At 46.9% G+C, this 19,748-nt stretch overlaps 1 protein-coding gene across 1 annotated transcript in view; it reads left to right on the top strand.

Annotated features, from left to right (window-relative positions):
• samd14 (sterile alpha motif domain containing 14) overlaps positions 1-19,748 on the top strand; it is a 236,483-nt gene that overhangs the window by 137,061 nt on the left and 79,674 nt on the right. Inside the window, exon 5 of the mRNA XM_070864441.1 lies at positions 3,652-3,745. Coding sequence (XP_070720542.1) covers positions 3,652-3,745 — 94 coding nt within the window. The remainder of the gene's footprint in view (positions 1-3,651; positions 3,746-19,748) is intronic.

The following is a 19,748-nucleotide window of genomic DNA, read 5'->3' on the forward strand; positions in this document are numbered from 1 at the left end:
CGTGTGAGCTACGACCTCGCGGCGGCCCTTCAAGGGGCGGGCACACTGCCGCAGCCGCCATGATTTTATTTTTTGCCGGCCGGCTTCCCGATCGGCCGTGCAATTATTGCCCCTGGTTCGGCCGGGCCGCCAACAGGCAGCCTGGTACCCCCCTCTTGGGCGCCAGGCCACTGGTCCGGCCGAAACCCTACCTGGTGGCCCGGCGGCCTAAAATCGGCAAATCTGCAGCGTCCCCCCTTTAAATGAGGGGAGAGACGTGGTGATGCACATGCGCAGTGATGTCACCACCACTCCGCCCAACTTCCGCCCCTCACCACAACATACCGCCGCACTTCCGCCCCCATTATGACCGACTTCCAGTCCCATGCGAAAAAAAGTTCAAAGTGTAGAAAATCGATCCGAAGGCTCGCACCTGGCGGTAAAAACAGGTAAAAAAAAAAAATCGTTGGTACGCCAACTTTCTGCCGTGCCTGAAATTCAGCCCCCTGGTCTCCCTCCATCAGCTAGATTTCATGGTGTCGGTGCCTGGGCAACCAACAGTGTTATATAACCAGGACATTGTGGTTCTATGAGAGTGCCATCAGATTAAAGGAGTTGCTCCCATTGAAGTAAATGTGAGGAGCCATTTCCCTTGATACAGCTACTGATTCCCCAGATTTCCCAGCAGAATCCAACGTGATTGCCCCTCGATTTTAAAATTAAAATGGAGAGAATGACGTAGAGAGGCTACTCTCTCCAGTCAGCAGAGAAACAGCCGAGTATTGCAGACACCTTAAATTAGTGAAGGTGGGCTACCATTAAAAGTATGATTCCATTTCAGATGAAATTTAAATAGTGTTGTGGTAAATCAAACTTTTGGGCCTTTGATGACTTGTACTTCAGCTGATTGAGAACACTGGACAATTTGGCTGAGAACTTAGCTTTACTTCAATCGCCTTCGAATACAAACTTCAAATGCTTAATTGTGGGTAATCATTCACAAATGTATTATTTTGCAGCAATATTCAAAATGCAACGGGGGACATTTTATAATAAGGTGAGTTAGAATCTTCATTCAGCTAACTGACAGTGTATTTGTTCTATAATACCCACAGCATACGCCTATTTATGATCATGGGAAATAACAAAAAGTGCTGCCTTGCAGTCTACTTCAGTGATGAAGATCACAAAGTACGCACTACAAGCGTGAATTTTATTGCTCCAGGACATTAATGGCAACATTAAAGACCAACCTTTACTCACCGTACTGCTGCTGCACAATCTCACTAACTTCTATGTTGAACAACCATCAAAGTTGACATCCATCTTCTATTATTAAGCTGTTTCGAAATGAAAGTGTACATGCCAGTACATGGCATATCTCTCCTTGGTCTTGAACATATCTCAGTTGATAATGTATGATGCATCTTCCCTGGGTAGTTCAGATTTGTGGTCACAACTGGGCTTCAGGATTGATTAATATCTCTGCTCAGTTAATCTAATCAAGATTTGAACAGTAGCTCGCTAAATAAATTTATCATTTCTTTGAGCAAAAAATTTCAAAGTTGGTCGATTGAACCGTTGCAAATATAACAGTACCATTGAAATTGGTTCTGAATTCAAAATTGAGATTCAGTGACAAAGGGCTCAAGTTTCAGACCCCCGCTAGAACGCCGCACATCGGAGAGGCCCGCCTAATTTGCAGAACAAAAATTACGCCGAATACTTACCTCGCGATTCTCAGATAGCTGTCGGCCCGTTTCCAGCTCGGCGCGGCGCAGCAGGAGCTGCTGGGGGCGGAGCTACAGTCCTGCGCCAAAAACAGGGTCGGCAGCTGCGCGCGTGCGCAGTAGCTCCTGGCCCTCTCAGCGCGCCCTGTCTCCGGGCGACGACCCTATCCCTGGCCGAAGGGACGTCGCCCCTATCCCGGGCCGAGTGGCCTGACACCTCTTACCTCGTCGGCGGGGCTCGCCCGCCCGGCATCTCGCTGGGGGCGAGGCCTGCCCAAAGTGTCGGCGGCGGTCCGGCATCTTCTGCGTGCGGGCCCCACCCGAAGTCCTCGGCGGGGTCCATTCAGCTTCCCCCCCTCTCTCTTCCCCCTCCTCTCTTTCCCCCCTTCCTCCTCTCTTTCCCCCTTCCCCCTCTCTTTCTCCCCCTTCCCCCTTTCTTTCCTCCCTTCCCCCTCTTTCTCCCCCCTTCCCCCCTCTTTCTCCCCCTTCCTCCTCTCTTTCTCCCCCCCTTCCCCCTCTCTTTCTCCCCTTTCCCCCCTTCCTCCTCTCTTTCCCCCTTCCCCCTCTCTTTCTCCCCTTTCCCCCCTTATTCCTCTCTTTCCCCTTCCCCCTCTCTTTCTCCCCCTTCTCCCTCTCTTTCTCCCCCTTCCCCCTCTCTTTCCCCCTTCCCCCCCTATCTCTTCCCCCTTCCCCCCCTCTCTCTTCCCCCTCCTCTCTCTTCCCCCTCCTCTCTTTCCCCCTTCCTCCTCTCTTTCCCCCTTCCCCCTCTCTTTCCTCCCTTCCCCCTCTCTTTCTCCCCCTCCCCCCTCTTTCTCCCCCTTCCTCCTCTCTTTCTCCCCCCCTTCCCCCTCTCTTTCTCTCCCCTTCCCCCTCTCTTTCCTCCCTTCCCCCTCTCTTTCTCCCCCTCCCCCCCTCTTTCTCCCCCTTCCTCCTCTCTTTCTCCCCCTCTCTTTCTCTCCCCTTCCCCCTCTCTTTCCCCCTTCCCCCTCTCTTTCCCCCTTCCCCCTCTCTTCCCCCTCTTTCTCCCCCTTCCCCCTCTCTTCCCCTTCTTTCCCCCCTTCCCCCTCTCTTTTTCCCCCCTTCCCCCTCTCTTCCCCTCCTCCCTCCACCCCCTCCCCTCCCCCTCCCCACCTCCCATCAGAAACACAGAGAGACACTGACAGAGACAGAATGAGAGACACTGACAGAGACAGAGACATTGGGGGGGACCTCCCAGCTTGCTGTTGGAGGGCTCCCGGTGCTGCAGTAGGTGAGTAGAAATAATTTTTTATTTATTGATTGATTTTTTAATTATTTAAAAATAATTTTTTAGACCCTCTAAATTTATGTAAATTTCTTATTTAAAAAATTATATTTCTTGTTTTAAATACTTAATTAAATACCATTTTGATTAATTTTAAATATATAATATATATTTTACGTGTACGTGTATTTTTTGGGAGTATCCCCATTCATATTTATGGGCTTTCCATACATACGGAATCCCCATAAGTATGAATGGGAATCCCCTTCTTTCATTGGTTGGGCAAGCCCACGTGATCCGCGCCGCTGGGATACATGGGCCTCTACACAGGCCTAAGCATAGAGGCCCAGGGCCGCATCTCTGAACCTCCCGGACCACCAGGTAAGGGCATAGATTCTTTGCAGGTCGGAGGCATCTGCTTGTGGAAAGCCTCCGACCGCAATTTCAGGCCCACTGTCACATCGGATTCATTCTGGAATGACAAAGGCTTTATCGTCATTTATGATGGGATTCACTTGAACAGAAACTTGAAAGTGATCATCAGCTCGCTAGTTTGTTTTCCTTGCTAGGTATTCAGAGCTGTGGAAGCAAGAAGCGTATAATAATGGCATTGGCAATGGTGGGGAAGGGCATAATAACCGATAAACTCTGGATACAGCAATAGTGTCCTAATGCTTTGTTACAATTTTGTAATTGTAGGTTCAGAGGAGAGTAAAGAAACAAGTCCAGCAGAACCAGCAAGTCCCACAGTCGGCCTGGACAGAAAGGCAAGACGGAAATTTTTGGACCTTGGGTAGGTGTTGTTGTAATTCGAATAAAGTAAACACTCAAACTTTATCCTTTTGATACAAACACACCAGAATGTAGCAGGTGAAGAGATTGTAAAAATGCTTTAGCTCTGTAATTTACAATTTCAAGTGTACGCATCAGACCACGGCAAACAAGGAAAGACAATATCCATCCTACTGAATCATCCAACAGTCATCTGTTTGGATTGTAATACATACAGTATATTTTGCTGGTTTTTCATCTGAGTACGTTGAGGAGAAGGTGGTTTCTAATTAGGAATAACTGAAATACAACTGCAAAAATACAATGGGGGTGAAACTGTTCGTGAGCGATAAAACAAAACTGGCGATTGTGAACCGGCAGCCCATTTTACACTCTGCCCGATATCCTTTTCTGACTTCAATGGAAAAGAGTATCGGGGCTGAGTGTAAAACGGGCTGCTGATTCGTTGTCGCCCGTTTAACTGTACTGCCCAAGACAAATTGTATCCCAATCGATGTTTAGTTTCAAATTTAGTTAGGTGTCCATCAAAGGTTGGTGCAGCTGTAGCCCACCACCTTGACCAGTCCATAGTCAACTCTTTAGAATCTTCCATTCTTTAACCTTCTTTCCATCAGATCTGCCAAGTGCCCACCCATCCTTTTTGGTTTAAAAATTGCTTTCCTCAGTCATATATCACACTTGAAAAGCTAGCTTTTTGGGGATAATTTTGACTTTATTGGCAACGAAAATCAGGAGAGATGTATAATCGATATGGAATCGATATTGCCCGTTTTACACTATCACCTTGAGTAAAAATTACCCCCCATATCTTCAAATGGTTTCCGATCTATATCACTATTATGGATCGTAAGTATGTTTGCTCACATCTCTCCAGTGTAGACAGGTCTCTATCCTTTTGTCTAACTGAACCATTAGGGCTTTGCAAAAGATACAGAGACAATTCTTAACCGTTGTTGTAAAATATTCAGCTATTCCGGACAAAATTATGTTCCAAAAGTTTGTTTGAAATCAGTCATTTTATTATTCAATGGATGTTATACATAGATATGTCACTTTAACAGAAAACGACTGGATCTCTGCCTGTTCTGCTCTCCACCTTTAAAAACCTCCCTAAAACTAATTTCTGCAAACAAGCTTTCAGTCCCCCCTTTCCCCTCCCTCCCTCCCTCCCGCACCCCCATCCCATTATGGCTTGATGTCCAGATGTTTTTATGTTGATTTGTGAAGCACCTTTCGAAGTTTCTTTACATTAAATGTACAATATGTACAAGTTGTTGGTCTTTTGAAACAAAAAGTAGCTGCTGTCCAATTAATCAAGGTGTGCCATTGATATCACTCTTGGAGAAGTGTGCAGCCTGGGCTGTCCTGACCAGTAACACAAAACATTGCTTTATGCTAAGATTTCTTTCTCTATCGCCATTTAGAGTGTCTGCACTCCGCTGGCAAGTTGTTGACAGGTTTAAAAAAAAAGGAAGAAATTCTGTAACCCAATTAAAAACACAGGGGTAGAAATTAGTCCTCGCTTCTGTTTTCTGGATGGAAAATTGACGCAAAAGGGACCAATTTCGGGACACACGTCCCACGCCTGATCCGCACCACTGTTATGGGCACCGCCATATTGGTAAAGGCAACATTGCAGGCGTCCCAGTCGGCCACCTAAAATCGGCGGTAGGCCCCACAAATATGTAAGTGAGAGGCCTGATGCGTGTTTTAGGCTCCCCTTGCAGAAATTGACTTTGATTGAGGGGAGCAGGAGCTGGACGTGCTTCTCTTGGGATTCGTAAGCTGAAGCAGCAATTGCCACCAAAAGGTAACTTTTTCTTAAATTTGAAAAAAAGGTTTCTTGTGGAGGCAGGAGGAGCAAAGAATACTTCCCCCGACTCCGCAGTATCCAGATTGCTGCCCCCTGCCTGGGATGCCTGCAAAGTCGCCTTTACCAATATGGCGGTGCCCATAACGGATCAGGCATGGGACGTGTATCGCGAAATTGGTCCTTGTCGCTCCAGCTCTCTCTAAGGACTTGCCTTCCATGACATACACTGGCATTTCGCGCAAAAATGTTAATCAGATGTGTAATATTATTTGCTTCATGGGTTCTTTGCTTAAGAATTCATAGCAACACATTGCTATTAAGAACTAATTGGTTTATTAGCAAAGGTTTAACAATCACACTACACATTACCAATTCATCCACCAGGCTCACAACCACCGGCCTCAGCGTGGATCCCCTGAACCCAACTGGCTGGGGTTTTATTGAGTCTTGTGAACATCACATGACTGGCTAAGCCACTCCCAATGCATCAGCTCTACAACTACTTTGGTTCCAACAGCTCTACAAACCTGTGAGCATACTCATAGGCGCATACAGGACCAATTTTGGGCCATCCTCAGACTTCTTGGTAGAGGCGCCACTGGTTATGGATCTGAACACAGATTATAGCTCATTTCCACCTCACAATCTCCACAGATTTTGGAGTGCGTTAGATGTTTAAAGAAAAAATTGGAAGAAATGTGAAGAATGTAGAAAATTGGATTACGCAGTTTATTCCCTTGTGTGGCAAAGTGCTGCCTCTACTTTTTCTTATAATCAAATAATCAATGCCTGAAGGAACCACTTTAGATCCTTACTCTTACTCTGTCTTTAGGAACTGCAAAAAGGCATCTTATATTGAACCATGTTTTTAGTAGTGAGAGAGCCATAAATAATGTGTGTTATATTAGAGTGCTATTGTGAGGGGTATTGAACAGAGAGGATATTTATGAGCCATCCCAACTGATGAAGCTGTAAAAACAGCCTGATTTGCATGAAGTCGATAATGTTCGTTGACTTATCAGTTAATCATCGAAATAATCAAAGAAAAATTATGATGTGGCTGGTTTGCATGGGATTTATTTTTTGTTGATTAGTTTTTATGACATTTATCACAGTTTGACGATCTTGCAACATCTGGTGTGTACAAGGATCCAAGAATGCTCATGACTAATGTCTCTCAGATATAAAATCTCAGTTCCGTGAATAATGTTCAGAATCACTCAAGATATGTCAAGTTATTTTTGAACATGAAAGATTACTTAACAACTAAACTATGTTCTGCCATCTTGTATTTTTGTTCACAACTTGTTAGTAAACAACTATACCTCAACCAATACCACCAAAACAAATTATCTGGTCATTTATCTCGTTGCTGTTTGTGGCACTTTGCTATGTGCAAATTGGCCGCTGTGAAACTTTGAGAAAGGCACTATATAAATATAAGTTCTCTCTTTGTGAGTGGACTATTCATACATATTAGCTGTGGTCTGATCATTCTTACTGGTCATAAATAGATCAACATATAGTAGCATAAAGTAAAAGAGTCTGGGGGAGAAATTGGGTGCCCTTGTGCCTCCCATTAGCACCCCTGGGGGGCGCTAATGGGGCCCAAATGCCTTGGCAAACAGACACGCGCTGACATTCACTCCCGCCATATTCGGAGGGAGTTTAGCAGCGACGTTACAGCGTTGTGCTCCGATCTCCTGTGCCCGGAGATTGTGACATCATCGCTGTGCGCATCGCCCCTGTAGCGTCCCGGACCCGAAATTGATTTCCGCCCTTTGCACCAGCATCGGGTGAAAGTAACGACAACTGCAGGAGGCATGCATCGGGCGGCCGGCCACTTTGGGGGCGATGATTAAAGGCGAGGTGGCCGAGGTAAGTGTTATGCATCTGTAAAACATACACTCCCATGTTCTGCCACCAGGGAGTGCATCCCCTGAAGTACCAAGGGATCCCAGCATCCCTTGGGAGCACTGTATATAAGCTGGCCCCTAAGGCCTATTCCTCACTCTGGAGTGTCTTAATAAAGACTGAGGTCACTGTCACTTTAACCTCCCTGAGTGCAGTCTCATCTGTGTTAGGAACACAATAACTGGCGACGAGTATACGAATCCAACGCAAAGATGCAGCAAACTGTGGGCATCCTGGAGAAGTTCTCGGAGGGTAAGGACTGGGAAGCCTATGTCGAATGGCTAGACCAGTACGTTGTAGCCAACAAGCTGGACGGAGAAGGAAGTGCTGCAAAAAGGAGAGCGGTCCTCCTCACGGTCTGCGGGGCACTGACCTACAGCCTTATGAAGAATCTTCTGGCTCCAGTGAAACCCACAGATAAGTCGTATGAGGAGCTGTGTACACTGGTTCGGGAGCATCTTTACCCGAGGGAGAGCGTGCTGATGGCGAGGTATCGGTTCTACACGTGCCAGCGATCTGACAGTCAGGAAGTGGCGAGCTATGTCGCCGAGCTAAGGCGACTTGCAGGACAATGTGAGTTTGATGGCTACCTGCAGCAAATGCTCAGAGACTTTTTTGTACTGCGCATTGGCCACGAGACCATCCTACAAAAACTTTTGACTGTAGAGACACTGACCCTCAGTAAGGCCATTGCGATATTTCCACCAGTGATAAAACCAGGCAAATCTCTCAGCACACAAGTGCTAGCAATGTTCATAAATTAACTGGAATTGTGTTTGCGAGCAGAAATGTATGGGGCAGAAACCATGAGTCTGCAGCTGCCAGCAGGCCTCAGGTGATCCAGATGACTCAGAATCCACAACAAAGGATGAATGCAAAGCAATTCACACCTTGTTGGCGTTGTGCAGGCTTCCATTCAGCCTATTCATGCCGCTTCCCAAGGGTATGTTTGCAAGAGCTGTGGAACAATGGGGCACCTCCAACGAGCTTGCAGACGAGCTGCAAGCTCTGCAAAACCTGCTAACCACCACGTGGCAGAAGAAGATCGGTCCATGGTGGATCAAAGCAATTTTGAGCCTCAGAGAGAGGAGACAGATGCTGAAGAACACGGGGTGCACGGTGCACACATTTTCAATGAAATGTCCACCTATAATGCTCATTGCAAAATTGAATGGCTTACCCATAGCCATGGAACTGGACACTGGCGCTAGCCAATCATAAAAAGATATTTGAGAGACTGTGGTGCAACAAGGCACTCAGACCAGCGCTGAGCCCCATCCACACAAAACTGAGAAAGTACACCAAAGAGCTTATCACTGTCCTGGGCAGCGCCATGGTCAAGGTCACTACAAGGGCACGGTGCACGAAATGCCACTTTGATTGTCCCGGGCGATGGCCCCACACTGCTTGGAAGGAGCTGGCTGGGCAGAATCTGCTGGAACTGGGATGACATCCGAGCGCTATCAGATGTCAGTGAGGCCTCATGTACCCAGGTTCTTAACAAATTTCATTCCCTTTTTGAGCCAGGCATTGGAAACTTTTCCGGGGCGAAGGTGTGGATCCACTTGGTCCCAGAGGCACGACCCATTCACCACAAGGCAGTACCTCACATGATGAGGGAGAGAGTGGAAATCGAGCTGGACAGGCTGCAATGCGAGGGCATCATCTCCCCAGTGGAATTCAGCGAGTGGGCCAGCCCGATTGTTCCAGTACTCAAAAGTGATGGCACGGTCATGATTTGCGGTGACTATAAAGTAACTGCAAATCGTTTCTCGCTACAGGACCAATACCCGCTACCTAAGGCAGATGACCTATTTGGACGCTGGTAGGAGGCAAGATGTTCACCAAGCTCGACCTAACTTTGGCCTACATGACGCAGGAGCTAGAGGAGTCTTCGAAGGGCCTCACCTGCATCAACACACACAAGGGACTGTTCATCTACAAAAGTTGCCCGTTTGGAATTCGATTGGCTGCAGCGATCTTCCAGAGAAACATGGAGAGCCTACTCAAGTCAGTACCACGCACGGTGGTTTTTCAGGACGACATATTGGTCACGGGCCGGGACACCGTCGAGCACCTACAAAACCTGGAGGAGGTGCTCCAGCGACTGGATCGCGTAGCGCTGTGGCTGAAGAGGTCGAAATGCGTCTTCATGGCAACAGAAGTGGAGTTTTTTGGAAGAAAGATTGCGGCGGACAGCATTAGGCCCACAGACGCCAAGACAGGGGCTGTCAGGAATACGCCCAGGCCACAGAACATCACAGAGCTGCGGTCGTTCCTGGGACTCCTCAACTATTTTGGTAACTTCCTACCGGGGTTAAGCACCCTCTTAGAGCCCCAACATGTTTTATTGTGTAAAGGTGAGAACTGGGTATGGGGAAAAAACCAAGTAATTGCTTTTGAGAAAGCCAGAAACATTTTATGCTCAAACAAGCTGCTTGTATTGTATAACCCGTGTAAAAGACTTGTGCTAGCATGTGATGTGTCATCGTACGGAGTCGGGTGTGTACTACAACAAGCTAACATTGCGGGGAAGTTGCAACCTGTTGCCTATGCCTCCAGGAGCTTGTTTAAGGTTGAGAGGGCCTACAGCATGATTCAGAAAGAGGCATTAGCGTATGTGTTCGGGGTAAAGAAAATGCATCAGTACCTGTTTGGCCTCAAATTTGAGCACGAAATTGATCACAAGCCCCTCACATCCCTGTTCCCTGAAAACAAGGGGATAAATACTAATGTCTCAGCCCGCATACAAAGGTGGGCACTCGCGCTATCAGCGTATAATGATACCATCCACCACAGGCCAGGCACCAAGACTGTGCGGATGCTCTCAGTCGGCTACCATTGCCCACCACGGGGGTGGAAATGGTGCAGCCTGCAAACTTGTTGATGTGGCTCAGCCCGCAGACTTGTTGATGGTCATGGAAGCATTTGAAAATGATAAATCACCTGCCACGGCCCGCCAGGTTAGGACTTGGACCAGCTAAGATCCTCTGCTGTCCCTAGTAAAAAAACTGTGTACTGCATGGGAGCTGGGCCAGCATCCCCGTTGAAATGCAAGAGCTAATCAAGCCATTCCAGCGGTGAAAGGATGAGCTGTCCATTCAGGCAGACTGCCTGTTGTGGGGTAACCACATAGTGCTACCAAAAAAGGGCAGGGAGATGTTCATCTCGGATCTCCACAGCACACACCCGGGTATAGTAATGATGAAAGCGATAGCCAGATCCCACGTGTGGTGGCCCGGTATCGACTCTGACTTCGAGTCCTGTGTACGGCAATGCAGCGTGTGTGCTCAGTTGAGCAACGCGCCCAGAGAGGCACCACTAAGTTTGTGGTCCTGGCCCTCCAGACCATGGTCGAGGATCCATGTCGACTATGCGGGCCCGTTTCTCGGTAAAATGTTCCTGGTGGTGGTGGATGCTTTTTCAAAATGGATTGAATGTGAAATAATGTCGGGAAGCACTGCCACCGCCACCATTGAAAGCCTGAGGGCCATGTTTGCCACCCACGGCCTGCCTGACATACTGGTCAGTGACAACAGGCCATGTTTCACCAGTGCCGAATTTAAAGAATTCATGACCCGCAATGGGATCAAACATGTCACCTCGGCCCCGTTTAAACCAGCCTCCAATGGGCAGGTAGAGCGGGCAGTACAAACAATCAAACAGAACCTTAAACGAGTCACAGAAAGCTCACTCCAAACCCGCCTGTCCCGAGTACTGCTCAGCTACCGCATGAGACCCCACTCGCTCATAGGGGTGCCCCCGGCTGAGCTACTCATGAAAAGGACACTTAAAACCAGACTCTCACTGGTTCACTCCAACCTGCATGATCAGGTAGAGAACAGGCGGCAGCAAAAAATGTGAACGATGGTCGCGCCACTCTGTCACGGGAAATTGATCTGAATGACCCTGTGTACGTGCTAAACTATGGACATGGTCCCAAGTGGATCGCGGGCACGGTGATAGCTAAAGAAGGGAGTAGGGTGTTTGTAGTCAAACTAGACAATGGACAAATTTGCAGAAAGCACCTGGACCAAACGAGGCTGTGGTTCACAGACTGCCCTGAGCAACCCACAGCAGACACCACCTTTTCCGAGCCCACAACACACACCCAAAGGATCAACGACACCACCCCGGACCAGGAAATCGAACCCATCACGCCCAACAGCCCAGCAAGGCCAGGCTCACCCAGCAGCCCTGCAGGGCCAACAACATGCCAGCCCAGTGAGGGCACAGCCAACACACCAGAACAGACATTTGTACCGAGGCAGTCCACCAGGGAAAGAAAGGCTCCCGACCGCCTCATCTTGTAAATAGTTTTCACTTTGACTTTGGCGGGGGAGTGATGTTGTATATCTGTAAAGCATGCACTTCCATGTTCCGCCGCCAGGGAGCACATCCCCTGAAGTCCCAAGGGATCCCAGCATCCCTTGGGAGCACTGTATATAAGTCGGCCCCTAAGGCCTGTTCCTCACTCTGGAGTGTCTTATTAAAGACTGAGGTCACTGTTACTTTAACCACCCTGTGTGCAGTCTCATCTGTGTTGGGAACACAATAGTAAGTTTAAAAAAAAATACTTAACTTTCTGGTTGAACTTTTTATCGTGGGTTCCTACCTGTGATCGTTCAGCCCAGCGCTCTGTTTGAATGCTGGGCTGATCGCACTAGTTCACCGCTCCCTTGGTGGCCTTTCATATTGCAGAGTCTCCCTTTAAGGGAGGGAAGGAGCCATTGAATGCGGCAGCGCTGCATGGCCCAGTGTGCACACTGCTGAGGTCTCTGCACTCTCCCTCCGCCCCACCCCCCCCCCACCTCCGGCTGTGGTCAGTGGTCTAAGAAGGAGGTGGAGTGCTTGAATTAGACAATTATTTTTTTTTAAGTTTAAAATCATTAGAGCCTGGTGCTAACTTTTCAAACTTTTAAAAATTAGCACCCCAAACGGGCAATAGTGAATTTCTGCCCTTCCTCCCCCTCCCCCCCCCTCCCCATTATTACATGATAAACCCATTACTAAGATGCAGATGCAATCAAGTCAAAAAGTATTATTGAGTTCAATGAAGGGAAAGGTTTTGAAGTGTCACTGAAAATAGGTTTAAGGTGATTGGCAAAAGTACCAAAGGCGATTTAAGAAAAAACTTTATTACGCAGCGAGTGGTTAGGATCTGGAATGCACTGCCCGAAACAATGGTGGAGGCAGCCTCAATCTTATCTCTCAAAAGGGAGTTGGATAAGTATCTGAAGGAAAAAAAATTGCAGGGTTACGGGGAAAGGGCAGGGGAGTGGGACTAGCTGAGAGTCTGCACGAGCTCGACGGGCCAAATTGCCTTCTTCCGTGCTGTAACCATTCGGTGATTCTACGATATCGGCAGAGGCTTAGAAAGAGGTAAAAAAATCCCATTCTTTTGGCTAGAAATAGGGTGTATGACACCTTCTGGGGGAAGAGCAGCAAAACAAACTAAAAGATAATTAAAACTAAACTGGTTAAGCTAAATGTTCGTTTCCTACATTGGCCGGCAGTGGTTGCTATGGATATTTCAGAAGTTGGAAGCGAGAGCTGAGGGGGCAATATTTATTTTGTGGTGGAGTCTGGAGGAAGTCCTGATCCAAATATAATGGCTGATCGTAAAACTGGCTCTGACCCAATATTATCTTTCTTATTGTAAAAAAATATTATTTTAAACCTAGTTTATCATTTTTTTTAAATAAAAATGCTATCAGTGCAGCTGCTGCCAGAATTGTCAAAAATCAAAGAGCAAGTTATTTAAATGGAGAAAGATTGCAAAGTGCTGCAGTACAGCGGGACCTGGGGGTACTTGTGCATGAAGTACAAAAGGATAGTATGCAGGTACAGCAAGTGATCAGGAAGGCCAATGGTATCTTGGCCTTTATTGCAAAGGGGATGGAGTATAAAAGCAGGGAAGACTTACTACAGCTATATAAGTTATTGGTGAGGCCACACCTGGAATACTGCGTGCAGTTTTGGTTTCCATATTTACGAAAGGATATACTTGCTTTGGAGGCAGTTCAGAGAAGGTTCACTCGGTTGATTCCAGAGATGAGGGGGTTGACTTATGAGGAAAGGTTGAGTCGGTTGGGCCTCTACTCATTGGAGTTCAGAAGAATGAGAGGCGATCTTATCAAAACGTATAAGATTATGAGGGGGCTTGACAAGGTGGATGCAGAGAGGATATTTCCACTGATGGGAGAGACTAGAACTAGAGGGCATGATCTTAGAATAAGGGGCCGCCCATTTAAAACAGAGATGAGGAGAAATTTCTTCTCTCAGAGGATTGTAAATTTGTGGAATTCGCTGCCTCAGAGAGCTGTGGAAGCTGGGACATTGAATAAATTTAAGAGAGTTTCTTAAACGATAAGGGGATAAAGGGTTATGGGGTGCAGGCAGGGAAGTGGAGCTGAGTCCATGATCAGATCAGCTATGATCTTATTGAATGGCGGAGCAGGCTCGAGGGGCCATATGACCTACTCCTGGGCATTTCTTATGTTCTTACGTTCTTATGCTATGCCCAGCATTCACATTTCACAGTGAATTCCAATGCCTGGTTGTAAAAAAGTAATGATGTTTCCCCACATCTGACCTTATGATGGAGGGAAGGTCAATAATGAAGCAACTGAAGAAGGTTGGACCTAGGACATTTCCCTGAGAAACTCCTGCAGCGCTGTCCTGGCCTCTAACCCCACAACCATCTTCCTTTGTGCTAGCTATGACTCCAGCCAGTGGAGAGTTTTCCCCCTGATGTCCATTGACTTCAGTTTTACTCGGGCTCTTTGATGCCACACTCGGTCAAATGCTGCCTTGATGTCAAGGGCAGTCACTCTCACCTCATCTCTGGAATTCAGCTCTTTTGTCCATGTTTGGACCAAGGTTGTAATTAGGTCTGGAGCTGAGTGGCCCTGGCGGAACCCAAGCTGAGCATCGGTGAGCAGGGAGTCATCAAATCAAATCATAGGCAGTCCTTCATAGGAGTAAATGCTGATTGATAACATTGTTGACGACACCTTCCATCACTTTGCTGATGATTGAGAGTAGACTAATGAGGCGGTAATTGGCCGGATTGGATTTGTCCTGCTTTTTGTGTACCGGACATACCTGGGCAGTTTTCCACACTGTCGGGATGCCAGTGTCGTAGCTGTACTGGAACACCTTGGCTTGAGGTACGGCTAGTTCTGAAGGACAAGTCAGTAGTGCTGATTTTTGAGGCTGCATGTGTAGTTTCTGGGAGATGAGTGTGGCAGGAAGTTCGTCCACTTGACTGAGTGCTGACCAACTGGGATTTCCTGGGGTCAGTCACATTTCATAACAGTAATAAGCACCCAGTTCATATTGGGCCTGGGCTGTGCCAGCTCGTTAGAGGGGTGGGCGTGAGAAGTCGTGCGGCTGCAGTCCTTAAGCAAGTGCTGATGAAACACTTTAATGGTCATGGTCACCTAAAGGTAAGTGATCATGTTGGCCTTTCAAAAGGTTGTAAATACTTTAACCCTGTATGTGAGTCTTTCCAAAAGCAGTTGAGGTTTAACAGAAACAGTGGCTAGTTGGAGTAAATGTGAAGGCAGGAAACTTACTCTGTGGGATTGAGATGGCATTGAGATGTGCAGGTGCTGCTTCATGAGGTGGGTGCGAGGACCAATGTTCCCCTTAAGCTGTGCCACTGGGCAGGATTCTGCAGCTCTCACACTGCCGGCTCACTGGCTTTTAAAGGGACAAACCCCCCCCCCCCCCGCGTGAAATTTTGAATGCCGGTTAAAGGGGCCATGCGGCCCAAAACAAAATGAAAGGGAACAGTTATGAGCACCCATATTGGGCCGAAAATTGCGACCTTGCCGGGTCCGTACGAAGTGAGCACACACCCAGCGAGGCCCCGCAAAAGCCGGTTCTCGACACGAGATTTCTCATGACAGACCCTGTGCATCCCTGCAGGAAGAAGATACGCACAGGAGAGATTGGGCTATTTGCCCAACTCTTGCCCAGCAAATGTCCTTCAAACTTTTACACCTCGTAAAAGCAGGCACATAGCTTACTTTTACCAGCGTAACACTTTTAAAACATAGAAAAATTAAATTTAATCACTCACTTTTATGTTAAGAACCCTGTCCATGAAGGTAAGAAAAAAAAATTCTAAAAAATATATTTTTTTCTAAAACATTTAATTACATTTAATTTCAATTAATTTAAAATATGTGAGGTGTTTTTTTATTTATTATGCTGTGTTTCAATGTTTTAGGAATTATTCCCATTGATAGTACCTGCAATGGGAACTCATACAAACGAAGTTCCAATTATTATCATTGAGAATACTGCCTATTGATTGGTGGTCCAGGCTCACGTGATTGCAAAATAGTCGTCTGTACATGAAAGATAGATGCTGCGCAGTGAATGAAGGCCTCTGACCAGAATCGTGCGTTTCTTCAGGACCAACAGGTAGTTTCGTACATTTTTTTCAGGTTGGATGCATTCGTATGAAGGAAGCTTCCGACCGCAATTTTACCCCCATTGTCAATAGGAACCCAATGGTTTCTGAGCGGGAAAACCACCATCATCATAGGCAGTCCCTCGAAGTTGTGGGTGACTTGCTTCCACACTAGAAATGAGTTCTCAGGTGGCTGAAGAGGTCAAATGCGGGACCTACAGTCTCTGTCACAGGTGGGGCAAAAGGTGGTTGAAGGAAAGGGTGGGTGGGGAGCCTGGGTTGCCGCGCGCTCCTTCCGCTGTCGACGTTTCGCCTTCAGCTTGCTCTCGGCGAAGAGACTCGAGGTGTTCAGCGCCTTCCCGGATGCTTTTCCTCCCCTTTGGGCGGTCTTAGGCCAGGGTTTCCCAGGTGTCGGTGGGAATGTTACATTTCTTCAAGGAAGCTTTGAGGTTGTCCTTGAAGCGTTTCCTCTGCCCAGCTGGGGCTCGCTTGCCATGCCGGAGTCTCGTGCCAGGCATGCGGGCAGTGTGGTCCGTTCAGCAGAGCTGAGCGAGCGTGGTCAGTGCTTCGATGCTGGGGATATTGGCCTGAGCGAGGACACTGACGTTGGTGCGCCTGTCCTGCCAATGGATTTGCAGGATCTTGCGGAGGCAGCATTGGTGGTACTTCTCCAGTGTTTTGAGGTGCCTGTTGTACATAGTTCATGTCTCTGAGCTATATAGGCGGGTGGGTATCACAACTGCATTGTAGACCATGAGCTTGGTGCCGGGTTTGAGGTCCTGGTCTTCAAACATTCTCTTCCTCAGGCGACCGAAGGCTGCACTGGCACACTGAAAGCAGTGTTGGACCTCGTCGTCAATGTCTGCCCTTGTTGACAGTAGATCCCGAGGTATGCAAAATGGTGCACGTTGTCCAAGGCCTTGTCGTGGATTTTGATAACCCGGGGGCTGTGCTGTGTGGCGGGGGCAGGTTGGTAGAGGACCTTTGTCTTACGGATGTTCAGTGTAAGGCCCATGCTTTCGTATGCCTCGGTGAAGGTGTTGACGATGGCTTGGAGTTCGGCCTCCGAGTGTGCGCAGGCGCAGGCATCGTCTGCGTACTGTATTTCGATGACGGAGGAAAGGACGACCTTGGATCTGGCCTGGAGGTGGCAGAGGTTGAACAGATTCCCGTTTTCCTGTAATTTAGCTCCACTCCAGCAGGGAGCTTGCTGAGGGTGAGATGGAGCATTGCAGCAAGGGAGATCGAGAAGTGGGTTGGTGCGCGGATGCAGCCCTGCTTGACCCCGGTCCCAACATGGAATGGGTCTGTGGTGGATCCGTTGGTCAGGATCAAGGCTTGCATGTCATCGTGGAGCAGGCGGAGGATGGTGACAATCTTTTGAGAGCAGCCGAATCTGAGGAGGACGCTCCATAATCCCTCACAGTTGACAGTGTTGGAGGCTTTTGTGAGGTCGAAGAAGGCCATGCACAGGGGTTGGTGCTGTTCCCTGCCCTCCAATGAGACTCTCCTGAAAACCCCCTCCTCCTCGCCACTTACCTGGAAGCTGTCGGGTGACACTTGATCGCCTGATCTTCACCGGACGACAGTCACTCTTTCCTGGGCAGGAAGTGGAATGGTGTCATTTATATTTTAAGCCTAGGAATTAAACTACCCTGGGCATGAAAATAAAGACAGCAAATGCGTTTTTCCCCAAACCTGCTCCAGATTAAAACCCTCTTATTTTGATACAATGTTGCCAGTTTCATCAATGAAGGAGAGACATAATTGAAACTTAAACAATGCTGTGCAATTGGTTCAGCGTGCACATCTGTTTGTAACCTGAACAATGAGATCTCCAAAATCAATAAAGTTCCCCAGGATATGAAAAGGACTGTTCCATTCAAATCAATAAAGTTCCAGTAACTTTTCCCCAGGATATGAAAAGGACTGTTCCATTCAAATCAATAAAGTTCTAGTAACTATTCCCCAGGATTTGAAAAGGACTGTTCCATTCAAATCAATAAAGTTCCAGTAACTTTTCCCCAGGATATGAAAAGGACTGTTCCATTCAAATCAATAAAGTTCTAGTAACTATTCCCCAGGATTTGAAAAGGACTGTTCCATTCAAATCAATAAAGTTCCAGTAACTTTTCCCCAGGATATGAAAAGGGACTGTTCCATTCAAATCATTGAATCTGTTGGAAACTCCTGAAAGAGAGAGAAATGCTATTTCCAGGAAACCGTAACAATTGGACTTCCCGCAGTAATTACAAATTCAGGGAAAAGGAACGCTATTATTTAAACAGAAAATGCTGGAAACACTCAGTCGGTCAGACAGCAGATGTGGCGAGAGAAACGCAGGTAATGCTTCAGGTCGAAGGTCAGTTCTGATGAAAGGTCATCGACCTGCCGCGATTTTAACTCCAGGTGGATTGCCGGCTCAGGCCTGAGTTAAAATTACAGTCAGGTCTCAACGATGTCATCGGGCCGCAACATGCATATGTAAAGAAGGACCCTGTTGGCTCCGGGCATGCGTCCTTGCTGCCTGCTCAGGAGAGCAGGTTAAAATTGCAGAAGTTGCGATCATGGCGTCTTTCAGACAGGTAAAAGCCAGAGTGATTTTAAGTGCCCACCCGCCAGGTTTCTGCTGAGCGAGTAAGGTTAAAATCACCCCCAAATTAACTCTGATTCTCTCTGCACGGATGCTGTCCACTCTGCTGAGTGTTTGCCGCATTTCCTGTTTTTATTTTAGTTTTCCAGCATCTGTAGTATTCTGCTTTTGATTTACTGCATTATTTAAAAGTTACTTTTCTGAGTAATAGCTCGATTTTTCGAGTTGCAATCGCTTCATTACTTTACCTACTTGAGTTAGGTCGAAGGAGGTCTATTGTAAATATTACAACCACGTTGTATGACTATTTCTTATGTGCTTGTTCATCTTTTTGTAAAATAAATGTAGTTGATCCTTTCAATTTAAAAAGAGATGTCATGTGAGGCTCGGCTTTCAAAAAATGGAGTGAAAGCTTGTGGAGGAATAAGTCCAATAGTGAAAAGCAATTAGCAGATAGGGCTTGCACTTTGCTGTCCTGTGTCTGTTTCCATCAGTTTACCTAGATATCAAAACAAGGATTGACTGTCTTGAAGGTATGGAAAGCTGGGACTCACCCACGAGAGTGAATGAAGGTTAGAAAAGACCTAAAAATATGACTATCATTTGTCCCCGAGTTTAACAGAAGTGTTAACCAGTTGAAAATAAATGGGGTAATCCTTGGGATAAGTGTTCATCTAATATTGCCAACAGTAATTTCCAGGCTCAAAGAAAGTATACCGAGAAACAACTTAAAACAAGAGTCAAGAAGTAAATATGCAAATTTGCTAATGGCAGGTTGACAGAACGTTCATAGTATAGTTGCAGTTCAGTTAGGTCTGTTCTCTCATATGAAGTAGTGCACAAATCAGAAAATATTTACATATATATAGAAAATGGAAACTTCATCAAATAAAATGTCAAAAATCTAAATTTTCTGAAGTGGCCATAACCTTCAGATAATGTTAGAAACTAAATCCCATATATGAGCTGCAACACACTGACTTTTAGAATTGCCACTGCAATACTGTGATCTCAGCACAAATAAATCATTCTGATCTGGATGGTAGATTATTAAAGTCAAGAGTAGCATGTGATTCAAGCTCTGATGCTGGAGGCTTCTTTTCACCAACTATTGTGCCGATCGTAGTTAGCAGCCACGGATGCAAAACTGAAGGTCATTTTGTTTCCATATTAATACAGGCTTGGCTGGCCTCCAACTTGAGGTCATCCAGTATTCGGCTGCCCGTGCCCTAAATCACACCAAGTCACGTAAAGCCATC

This window comes from Pristiophorus japonicus, chromosome 21 (assembly GCF_044704955.1).
Source record: "Pristiophorus japonicus isolate sPriJap1 chromosome 21, sPriJap1.hap1, whole genome shotgun sequence".
Lineage (NCBI taxonomy): Eukaryota > Metazoa > Chordata > Chondrichthyes > Pristiophoridae > Pristiophorus > Pristiophorus japonicus.